This window comes from Cavia porcellus, unplaced genomic scaffold, assembly GCF_034190915.1.
Source record: "Cavia porcellus strain 051 isolate PalLab524CR breed Dunkin Hartley unplaced genomic scaffold, mCavPor4.1 scaffold_25, whole genome shotgun sequence".
Classification (NCBI taxonomy): Eukaryota; Metazoa; Chordata; class Mammalia; order Rodentia; family Caviidae; genus Cavia; species Cavia porcellus.
This window is the reverse complement of record NW_026947508.1, coordinates 19,088,840-19,101,298: the sequence shown is the minus strand read 5'-3', so window position 1 is coordinate 19,101,298 and position 12,459 is coordinate 19,088,840. Positions and strand designations below refer to the sequence as shown.

General features: G+C 42.6%; 1 protein-coding gene across 2 annotated transcripts in view; it reads left to right on the top strand.

Moving 5' to 3' along the window:
- Positions 1-11,087, top strand: part of Rhce (Rh blood group CcEe antigens) — a 33,641-nt gene extending 22,554 nt beyond the window's left edge. Inside the window, exons 8-10 of one of the 2 annotated variants that reach the window (XM_063235788.1) lie at positions 1,304-1,383; positions 3,709-3,782; positions 10,841-11,087. In XM_063235788.1, coding sequence (XP_063091858.1) covers positions 1,304-1,383; positions 3,709-3,782; positions 10,841-10,867 — 181 coding nt within the window. In that variant the 3' untranslated portion in view covers positions 10,868-11,087. The remainder of the gene's footprint in view (positions 1-1,303; positions 1,384-3,708; positions 3,783-10,840) is intronic. The other variant, XM_063235789.1, reaches the window with a different exon arrangement.
- Positions 11,088-12,459: the final 1,372 nt, after the last annotated feature.

The window sequence follows — 12,459 nt, the reverse complement described above, 5'->3', positions numbered from 1 at the left end:
TTTTTTTGTCTTTTTCCTTTTTATCGGTACCAGGGATCGAACTCACGACTGCCTGCTTGCAAGGCAGGCACTTATGCCGCTGAGCTAAATCCCCAGCCCCGAAGTCAGATTAGTCTTAAAACAGCTTGTTTTTCATTTGTACCGGGATCAAACTCACAACTTCACGTTTGCCAGGCAGGCACTTATTCCCAGCCTTATTTTAGCTCTTTTATATCCAGTTTAAGAATTTTTTTTTTTTTTTTTTTTTGAGCTGGGTGTGGTGGCATATGCCTTAAATCTCATCCCTTGGGAAGTTGAAGCAGGAGGATCATAAGTTTGAATTCATCCTGGACAAGTTGACATGGTGAGACCCTGTCTCAAAATTAAAAAAAAAAAAAAAAAAACATTAAAAAGGCCAAGGATATAACTCAGTGCAAAGGCCCTGGGTTCAAGCCCCAGTACTGCAAAAGAAGAAAGAGGAAGAGGAAAATAGAAAGAGGAGTATAAACAAAGTGAGAGGGGCCGGGGATTTAGCTCAGGGGTATAAGTGCACACCTGGCAGGCATGAGGTTGTGAGTTCAATCCCTGGTACAAAACAAAAAAAAAAAGAGAGAGAAAGAGACTTTATGCAGGCTCTGAGTTGTGCTTAATTTTCAAAATGGAGACACCAGCTGTCCAGCTGTCCAGCTGTGTGTGATGCTGTTGAAATAGGGAAACAAGAAAGGCTTACAAACTGGTTCGTTTTGTTTAACTACCTCAGTGCTGTAATGAAGGGGCTAGCAGTGCCTAGGCCCAGGCTAACCCTTGAGAAAATTGCACTCAGCACCCAGGGCCCCTTAATATGTAGTTTAATTTTGCAAGTGACGCCCTGGGATGGCCCTGAGAGAAAGGGGACTGGGAAGTACCCAGAGGTAGGAGTGAGCAGGGCAGGGAGATGGGTCTGATACTCAAACCATACCCCATCTTGCCCATACCTTCATCTGTAACTGGCTGATAAGGAAACCAGGGGATCTGAGAGGTTAAGTGATCAGTCAGCGACAAGGCTGAGTCCTGAATTTGGGTCTTCTGACTGCTGGTCTACCTATTATCCTTGGGGTCTGAAGATTAAAATACGCCAAAGAAGATCTTGGCCCTCCCCTGCCCTTCCCCACCACAGGTCTGCTTAGCTCTAGGAAAATGACAGGGGAACACACCCCTGGGGAGGGTACAGTTGGGCTCCTCGTAGTTCCTCCAGCACTGGTACTTCTGATGCTGATGGTCCTTTTCATCCTGTTGATCTCCGCAGCCTAATGTCTGAGTGACACCTCTGCTTTGTCGCTTCTAGGGCTGGCTACATAATGCTCATCAACGCTGGAGCACTCAGCTTTGCTGTGGCGATGGGTCTGGGCTCTGGTCTCCTAACAGGTCAGTGCGACACCATCCTTCTGTCACTGCCTTGGACCCAGGGTGGGAGCCAGAGCACATCCTGGGATGATCATGCAGGTGCTGTCTCCCTGTCCACAGAGACCAACACTATTTTTTCCAGCTCAGTGTCACAGAGGGCTCAGTCACATCATTTCAGAGTTGAAAAGGCCTTCAGACTTTCCTTAGTGACCTGCAGTCTTTCCTTAATGAGCTCTCCTCTTTACATGTTATCACGGACATTAGGGTAATTCAAAACAGCGTGGGCTGGCCCCAGTGTGACGCCCACCTCTAACACCAGCTTCGGGAGGCAGAGGCAGGATGATCAAATGTCTAGCCAGCATGGTCAAGTTAATAGTTAGTGAGATCCTATCTCAAAATCAAAAATAAAAAAGGGCTGGGAATATAGTTCATGGTGAAGGCCCTGAGTTGAATTTCCAGTACCATAAAAACAAAAAAACAAAACCAAAACACAAAACAAACAAAAGAAAACTCCAAATAGACAGGGGTGGGAGTGTAGTTCTCTGCTCAGCAGCAGAGTACTGGCTGAGCATGCGTGAGGTCTGGGTTCACCCTCAGCACTTTAAAAACGAACACCACCACCACCAACAACAACAAAACATACAAATTGGGACAGCAGAAAAAACTTTGCAGTATCAAAACAGCACCAACCTGACCCTTAAAGCTAAGCATTTAAAACTCATTGGATCTACACACACACACACACACACACACACACACACACACAGACACACACACACACATGGAATCTGTCCATACGTAAGAAATAATCCCTCTGAGGGTGGTTATTAAATTTTCTAGTTCAGGTAGGTTAGAAATAGCAGAGCAGAGGCAGGTCAAGTTTCCATGGCTAATACACACTGCTAGAATTCCAAAGGGAAAGCAGAGAGCTTGACAGAAGTAAAGAAAGTAAAGAAGTAAAGAAATTCTTTTTTTTTACATTTTTATCTTTTTGAGACAGGGTCTCACTATGGAGTTTGCTGCTCTTGAAGTAATTTTGTAGCCCAGGCTGGCCTTGAACTTCCAGCAATCCTCCTTCCTGAGTGCTGGGATTACAGTATATACCACCATGTCTGGCAAGAAATTCTTAAAACTGGACCCAAAAACAAAAAGCTCAAGCTGCTGAGTGAACAGGACAGAACTCTCGGCCACAATGTATTTCTCCACAATACACAGCATGTTTTGAAAATAGTTATTCCTAGTGACAATTCTGATGTTTTAAAATGTCTCTAAATATATACAGTGTTGTCTTCTCAGAATACATATTTTACATGAGTTTTCATCAGTGATGAATAAGCTTCAGCTATCTGGAAAATTCAAAGGGGTGATAGACTATTTCCGAGTGATTTTAGCAACATGAAATCTACTGGTTTCACTGCATACCAGTATCATTCAAAGGCTACACTCTGAAAGGAAAATGTGAATTTTACTAAGCATGCACCTATTCTGGTTAACCTTATTATTTAATACGCTGCAGCCATCATGATTAAATACACAGATAGAGATAGCTGGGTGTGGTGGTACAAGCTTGTCACCCCAGCTACCCAAGAAGGCTCAATCCTCTTAGCCCAGGAGTTTGAGGCCAGCCTGGGCAACACAGCCTGGGCAACACAAGACTTTATTAACACACACACACACACACACACACACACACACACACACACACACGCACACGCACACGAGAGGGGGGCGAGACAGACAGAGAGATTTCCTGCTTGTGATGAAAAATAAGCAGTCGTGTGCCCTGGGAAATGCAGCCGACTTTGCAAAGCTAAGGGGATGTGCAGGGTCAAGCTACCTGGACAGAGGCTGGACAAAAAGGAGGAAAAGCAGAAACAAGTGCGAGTTGTTGCAAATGATGTTCTTCACCGCAGCAGCAGAAGCTTGAGCTGAGGCTGCTGGCCCGCTTCAGAGCTTTTGCAGAGGGAACTGTGGGAGAGTCCTGAGAGTCGCTCTCCATGGTAGCTCTTGTGTTTCAAACACGCCCGCTTTGGCGTGAGTGCCATCTGCCCAAGTCTTACTATTCTGTCTCGGGAAAGACAGCTGATACATTCTGCTCAGCGGCATTTCAACCCTTTGGAGAATGCTGGAGAACAATTGCTCTTGCCATTTCCTATTAGAAGACAGCCACAGAATCAATGGGGGCTGACCCAGGAATGACAGGGCTCCCATTTGTCTGTCTCTTGATAGTGGAAGAGAAATGATTCCTCTTGAGATGCTGTGGTCCACATAGAGTATGCTGATTAATCTTGACACAACAGTGTTATGCTAAAAACGTTTTAACAGTTCATTATCATTTACTTCAAGGTTTGCTCCTAAAGCTCAAAATATGGAAAGCGCCTTGTGTGATTAAGTATTTTGATGATCAAGCTTTCTGGGAGGTAAGATTTTTAGTTTATTTACATGATAGATATTTGTTTTGTTTTGCGGAATTGAACTCAAGGCCTCATGCTTGCCAGGCAGGCACTGTGCCACTGTGCCCTGTGATAGACTTTGAATGTATGAATTTAAAAAGATTTCAGGATATGTATGTTAATGTGGTATTTTTTTTTTTTTTTGTACTGAGAATCAAACTCATGATCTCGTGCTTGCCAGGCAGGCCCTTGTGCCACTGAGCTAAATCCCCAGCCCTAATGTGGTATTTATGAGAATAAAACAAAAACGAAAATAGTAAAGAGCAATAGGGAAGAGTAAGTTCATAAGGTGTGTGTGTTGGTGAGGAGTAGGTAGTTGATAGAGGTCACCACTTTCCTGAGAACTCAAGGTCACGGAAGTTCTGTGTGGTGAGAAAGGCTGTTGGTCACACTGGCCCTCCCCATCTGGAGTCACCAGTGTTGGCAAACTGGCTGACAGGAAGAGGAGAGAATGAAAGAAAACTTGGCACTATTGAGTCCAATCCCTATTTGACAGTTAACTCAGAGAGGAGAAGTGACTTGTCCAAGATCTCAGTCAGGAAGTGGTCAAGCTGAATCTAGAACATGACTTTAAAAAAAAAAAAACAAAAAACTGGTAATTGAATCCAAAGCTTTGCACTTAGCTGCATTCCAAACCCTTTTTATTTTTTGAGACTTAGATTCTTCCTAAATTGGTAAGTTGTCAAGTTCCTCAGGCTGACGTAGAACTTGTGGTCCTATCCCAGAGTTCTGGGGCTAGAGGCATACACCACCACCTATATAGAATGCAAGCCAGTGGATACAAGGAAATTTGTAATATAGGAGTTTGGGTTATTTAACAAAAAGAGGTAGCACCTCAGCCACTCCTGAGGATCTCTGTGTTACACTGTAGCATGTGGCCATGACTCATCTCTGTCACCTACCTCGCCTCTCCCTTTGACTTACATTCACTGCTCACAAAGCACTCTGACAGGTGTCTTCTCAGGTAATCATCCAACCCATGCCTTGAGTAGACTGGAAATACAGAGACCATATGGCCAAAGGAAGCTGGTGTGCAGAGGTCAGGCCACAGCTTAGCATCGTACCTTTATGAGTGTAAGAGACAAGGCCTGGTGCTGGGCCTTTGTTCCAGGCCAATCTTTTCCCCACCTAGCACCCAAGATACAAAAAAGGGACAGAGGGGCAGTATTTTTTGTTTGTTTGTTTGTTTGTTTGTTTGTTTTGGTCTTTTTGAGATGGTCTCTCTATGCAGTTCAGGCTGGCCTTGAGCTCATTTTATAGCCCACGCTGGTCTCAAACTTGAATGATCCTCCTGCCTCAGCCTCCTAAGTGCTGGGATTACGGGCGTGAGCCACCACAGAGGGGCAGTCTTATGATGGGCCTAAGCACATGTGCCAGCAGGGAACAACCAGGGTCCTGGAGAGACAACCTATCTGTTCTTCTGCATCCCCCACTCCTTTCTTCCTCTTCCCCATCAAATAGCTTTATGGACACACAATCGACATGAATGAGTTGGAAATACTTAAAGTATACAACTGGATACTTATGAACATATTTACACACCCAGGAGACCATCCCCACAAACAAGACAAGGGACACATCAGTCACCCACAAACATTCCCTTGCGCTTTGGAAATTGTAATTGTTCTGCCCTACCCCTTTTAGTCCCATTCCCAGGCAACCACTGAACTAGTTTCTGTCACTGTAGATTGGTTTGCATTTTTTATAATTCTTTATAAATGGAACCATATAGTACCTCTCTCTCTCTCTCTCTCTGTCTCTCTCTCTCTCTCTCTCTCTCTCTCTCTCTTTTTGGTGTGATTTCTACTTAGCATAATTATTCTGAGAGTCGTGTTGTCGTGTGTCGTCACCTCAACTTGCAGGGTTCTCTTCCCTTTAGCAGCACAGAGGTAATGAGAGAGGAATCAGAGAGCTGTGTTAATCCACTCATTTATTCCACATGTATTTATTGAGCTCCATGCTAACCAACAAGGGATACCACACACAGGACAAATTTCTAGCTCAAGTATTCAAGCTTCCATGCACATCTGCTGAGTAAATAAAGGAAGTCTCAGACACCCTGTCTCATCTACCTCAGCAGCAGGTGAACTAGAACACGTTTATACCTACAAGAATACCTGATTCTGATCACGATTCCACAGTGTATCATGTGGGCAAAAGCCTGGACTCTCACTGGTGAAATAATAGAAATCTGATGCAGGAAGATCCTGGCAACCAGCCTGGGCAACTTAGCTCCTGAGTGAAACCCTGTCTCAACAATTTTTTAAAAAAAGAACCAAGATTATAGCTCAATGCAAAGACTCAAATTCAATTCTCAGTACCAAAACAACAATCTTTAATCCTTACTGGATTGTCTTGAAGATCAAATGGAGCAATAATGTCTGTAACAATACTTAGAAAAATGCAAATCACCACAGGAACATGAAACTTAATACTAGGGATTTAGCCAACCATGAAGGGATACGTAAGTGTAACAGCTATCAGATCGCAAACCTACCGTTTGTGATTTTGTAACATTATCTGATTTTATCCTCATAACACTCTTGTATGAGAACACGTATCTCCATCTTAAAGATAAAGACGATGAAGCCTGTGAAGGAGTAATTTGCCAATGACAGAGCTAGTAGATGGATCAGGAAGAATTAGAACAGATGCTTGACTGACTCCAAAGACCACCACATACGCATGTGTTGTGGGCAGGTACTCGGGAGCAGAGTTATCCCCCCCCCCCACCATTTGGGCAGTCTTCTGATTTATTTTCTTGCAGTGGAGTAGAACCATTTGTTCAGCATTTTACCACTTTTCAGATTGCATTTGGAAGCCAAATATCCATTATTGAGGCAAGGATTTAAATTTGCAAAGCTGATAAACCCACTGTTAATTTTTTAAGACCATCCAATAAGACTTTTTTTTTTTGTACCAGGGATCCAACTTACAACCTCACACTTGCTAGGCAGGTGCTTAATCCCCAGCCCAAACAAGACATTTTAAACACTATAGAATGTTATTACATTTCATAGAATCAGACAACCAGAGGTGGAAGGGATTTTCAAGCTAGGCCAGGGTGGAGGTAGAGCGTGGGCACTTGCATGAGGCCCTGGGTTCAATTCCCAGCACCAAAGCAGCAATAACATGAACAAAAACCAAAACCAACTCATCCATTCCTTCTCTGGGGGCCCAGACTGTGTGTGTGGCACTGCTGCGACGAGGGAATCAGCTCTCTCCAAGGACATCCATCTCTTCCTTGGCTGGTTCATGAAAATACATTAATTCATTTCACTACATGAATGATCTAACCATGTAGATGTTGTGTGAGATACTGTGAGACAAATACAAAGAAAACATATTTCTGGGATTCAAGGAGCCAGATAAACCTATCTTCAGTTTCCCTGTAGTTGACAATGATCCTTTCCAGGCACCGATTTATAGAAGTTTAGTTTTATAACACATTTTTTCATGCATCTTATGCCTTTCCTGAGAGAATAAACTGCTTCCTTAATACATTGTACACTTTATTTCATGCTTTGCAAAGCACAAAGATTCACTGACATCTACTTTTTAAAATTTATTCTCATTAGCCTTTCTGAAGTCAAGCAAGGAATTTTTTTACATGAGTCTACTGTAGGCAGGCTGCTGTTTAGAGGACCGTGTAGATTAAGTTAAGGATTTGGCTGAGAGAACTGGGCCTTTATATATGCACATCTCTAACTATGAAGGACCAAGTCATTCGCAGTAACTGCTGGGAAGGACCAAGGATTGGGAATGTCAGGGAGGGTTGGAAGATGGCTAGAGGCACTTGCCTTTTATCCTACAGGCAACTAGAAGTTCTCAAAGTGGGAGCTCTGGGAGGGAAATGACGCGATAAAATGAAAGTTTTCACATTAAATTGAAGGGCAGGACTCAACATTAGGAAGGGTTCTGAGACGACTGGGTTATTCTGAAGATCACTCTGGCTGCTGAGTAAATATTTGCAGTTATCCTTCCATACCACCCCACCCCAGTTCCCATCCCTGGGCTGGAGAGCCAACCCAAGGCCTTGTGCATTGTAAGCATGTGCTCTACCACCGAACTATACCCTCAGCCTCTGCAGTTTATTTTTAAATGATTTTCTTGTCAATAAATATAAACCGCCACTATTTTGGCAAAAAAAAAAAAAAAAAAAAAAGGATAAAATGTGCTGTTCCTCTTACTGTTTTATGCAGTTTTTAAAAACCTGTGCATCACATAGGTTATTACTGCTTCTGATTTTAAATAAATGTTCTAGACATATACCTAAGTTCTAACGAAGCATGAGTATTCTACTTGTTCAACTAGAATGAGTAAAGTCAGCTTTTTATAGTAGGAAAACAGATTAGGGGACAGCCAGCGACCTCTTGAAAGTCTCAGTGAGGCTCAGTTAAAGGCCATTCTGGGAGGAAACAGGAAGTCTGGTCCTGGCTTCCCCAGCGGTAGGCGCGAGTCCTTGGGGAGGCTCCTTGACATCTCTGGGGCTTGGTCTCCTCATTTATAAAATGAGATCAAGTCTTATGTTCTTGGGACTGGGGATTTAGCTCAGCAACGTAAGTGCCTGCCTGGTATTAGGTCATGAGTTTGATCCCTTGTACCCCCCCCCCGCCAAAATCTTATGTTCTAAGAGCAAGTTCTCTGCAGTCAGCCAGATCTGCAGTCTGCCATTTTTGCCCCATGACCTTGCACTAGTGGAGTCCCAGCTTTCCCATTTCTACAATGCCGATATTACTCTCTCACTGGTTAGTTGTGGGCATGTAAAGGAGATAGTGTATGTGAGATGCCGGTACACTGACTGATCCACGGGAGACACCCCTAAGTGTTAGCTACCCTGACTTCTAGTCCCAGGATTCTTGATTCAAGTGTCACCATGCAAACAGGGTGGATTTCTCACAAAGTCTAAGAGTTAAATCACGAGCAAAGGAGGTAGTTAAGAGGAGTGTTTACTGGAAGTACAAGAAAGCAAGCTCCCCTTGTCCCCTCAAAGAAGAAAGCTCCCCGTAGTTGGGAGGGGTCCTGAAAGGGCTGTCTGAATGGCGTCTTTATCTATGTCTTTTAAGTTTAGGTGGCCACGTCCTGGCCATAACAGGTAAAGGTGGGGCTTACCTTACAGAATCTGGGTATGGACTGTCCATGCTCTGATGTGACCTGTGGAGAAACAGAATGCAGGAGCCAGCCACTCACGGATCAAGCACTCTGTGGGCAGTCAGGAATCTTGCTGTGTTTTAGGTAGAACAAAGTGGAAGGGAGAAGGGGATCAGTTACAATCCTCACTTTCCTGTGCTTGCGTTCACATTCCTGAGCCTAGTGATCTCTATGGTTTAACACTTAACCTTGTGAACGTGCTGGGTTTTTTTTCCTTTCTGACCAGTCCAACTCCGAGTCTTAGGCCCTGTCCCCTGAGTTATCTATTTTTAAGCTAAATACCTCTAGCACAAAGTTACTGGACGTGAAATGATGTTGAATGGCAGGCTGTAATATGGCACAAAAAGGACTCAGAACATATTCAGTCTACAAAAGCGAAGACACAAAGGAGAACTAAGAAATCTCCCTAAACATTTGAAAGACTGGAATGTAGGAAAAGAAAATGTTTATGTGTCAACTAGCTCTCTTTCCATCACTGTGACAAAGTGCCTGAGAAAATAACTCAAACAGGAAAAAAAAAAAGGAAACATTTATTCTGGCTCACAGTTTCAGAAGTTTCATCCATCATCAGCCTGCTCCATAGCTTTTAGGTTTACAGAGAGACAGAAATATGGCAAAAAGGTTGGGCAGAAGAAAGCTGCTCACCTCATGACAGCCAGGAATACAGGAATGGGGGAGAGAACAGACAAAGACCAGGATTAAGATCCACAGTCTCTTCAACTAGGTCCCAAGTATGCATATAAAATTTAAGAATATAATGTCAGAGCTAGTGATTTGCCTCAACAATGTAAACTTCCTAATGATTAGCACTAAATAACTGAATATAAAATACTTTATTAATCAAACAAGTACACTTGAACAAGTTAAATGTTTTCTTTATGGTGAGTAGAAGAAATCTATTAATTTGTTTTAAAAAAATTATGCCTGAAGAATATTTACATTAGTTAATTAAAATATATTATTTATGGGTGAGCAGGGGAGGAGCAAAAAAAAGTATTATTTATGGTTTTTCCTTTTATCTTTTACAATGAATGGTCCAAGTGTCTTTTATTTACTCCTAACAGGTTTCTTTGAGTATTTTGCAAATATAATTATGTCAGGGAAACTTCTGGACCAAATGCACTTGTTGAAAAGCACTTGTTAGCTGAAGAGTGTAATGTATAGTCCAGGCTCTGCAGTTTCCTTAAACTGCAAGACAGTGTTGGGCCAGCGACAAGTTTCAGGACAATGTCAAAGGTGACATTTAATAATCATTGTAGTCTGTACAAATTATGGCAATTAAATAATCAAGAATAAATAATACTTGAGAAACCAATTACAAGATTTTCAGTTTTTACTTTAGCAAGTTGCCTTGCTTTCATTTTGAATCATACTTGTAATCACAAGAAAATTGCTACATTTCTGTGCCAGGGTGACTGTGATCTTTTTGAGTAGATGCCACATTTATGCTCGCTCTGTTCATGTGTTCCTTTTAAGCCAACTTTCAGGTGTCAGTTGGTACATCTTTTTTGCTCTTCTTCAGTAAAGGTATGGCCTCACATATTTGAAAGAAGCCCTGAGAGCAAACATAGAAATCTCCAAGCGTAAACAGCTGCCCCAGAATATAGCTAGCTGCTCAATAAAGAAACGAATCTCCTAAAAAACTTAAGAGTATAAGGATTGCTAGGTATGGTGACCTACACCTGTAATCCCAGCATTCAGGAGGCTGAGGCAGGAAGATCAATCACCATGAGTTCAAGGCCAGTTTGGGCCACATAGTGAATTCAAGGTCACCCTAAACTACATACTGAGACGCTGTCTCCAAAACAAAACAAAAAAGAGAAGTATAAGTGGTCTATGAGCACTAACTGAACATGTTTCCTTTGCTTTTACAGTTTCCTCACTTGGCTGTTGGATATTAAGCAAAAACACACAAAAATAACAAGACTACTGATCTCAGAAACATGACGACTTCCTTTCCCTGTCATCTACCTGCTTGTATGTGACATTCATTACAGCAAAGTCTCTATGTACAATGCAACAAAGCCAGATACAATTAAAAAGATTACAAATTTGTTGAAGTGGCAACTTGATAATAGTTTTAAATAATGCTTAGCTTTATTAAAGACAATGCTATCCAAATTTTTTTGAAAGGGTGAAACATTTATTTAGTTTATAGACGTTTCAGTCCACAATCAGCTGGCTCTGAGGGAGTGTGGCATGTGGCTCAAGCCAACAGTTTATGGTTGCAGAAGACAGCAAAAGTAATGGGGGGGGGGGCAAAAGTAAGGGAGGTGGGGGAAGACTCATATTGTATGATAAATTCCTTATATTGCAGGTGCAGCACTCACACCCTTAAGCCCGGCATTGGACCATGAATCAATCACACACTCTAGAAGTGTACCCCATGACTGCACAGGGCTTTGGGGGGACATCCCGATGCAAACCATAACATTCTGCTTCTGACTCCCCAAAAACTCATGTATATTCCTTCATGCAAAAGGCATTTTATCCATCTCTAAGTGTTGCCAAAATCCTAATAGTTTCAGCATTGCTGAAAAGTCCAAGTCTCAAGTTTCCTCTGAAATTTAAGGCAAACTCTTAGTTTTGACTCCCTATACAAATAAAAATAAAATTAAATCCTAACATTCAATGGCACAAGATAAACATTTCCATTCCAGAAAAATACAAAGGAATGGGACCAAAGCAAGTCCCAAATCCAGAAGAACAAACACTAAGTCCTATAGTTCCATGTGGAACATCTGTGGCAAGATGTGAACTCCAAAGGGCTTGGGTGTTCTGCCATTATGGTACTTTTAGTGATTGTAGCTCCCATGGCTTCTCTCAGGTCCATTCTGCTTCCTCCTTGCAGGTTTCCTCAGAGGATCCATGTTCCCAGCTTCTCCAAACTTCTGGGGTCTCCACTGTACCTTTGGCTTCACACTTACCATTTCACACCCTGATCTCTCAGGGGCACATTGCCTGGTCTCCCAGGCCTTAAACCAGCACCATGCTGATGATGCCAAAGTCTGCTGCCAGCTGGAGCAGTAGCCAGTTCCTTCTCTCTTGGCTGTAGAGGTTGAGTGCCTGCATCATTGGGCACTTTCTAATTCTGAGGACAAATTCTCTATGCTGTCACCATTCTGGAACATAGTGAGGCCACTGCCATTCTAATTCTGGAACGTGGTGCTCTTTAGGCTTTCTTCTCAAATTGAGGACTTTCATTTTTGCAGTTTTGAGGCTGCAAAGGGTGGCGTTCTACTGCTTCTTGTGATGCCCTCAGGCCATCTTTTCTATCCTTTTATTTCTTCTCAGCAATCAAGATCTCCCCAGCTCTATCTTTGCAGTCCATAGCTTTACTGGAACTTCCTTTCTGGCCAAACTCAAAATACTTTGTATCTTTCTGCTGGACAATTTGCTCTTGATTATTAACATACATCTAACTAAAAGCCCCCAACAGTAGCTTTGCCACTGCTTCAACATTAGACTGCCTTGAAATTTCTTTGGCCATATT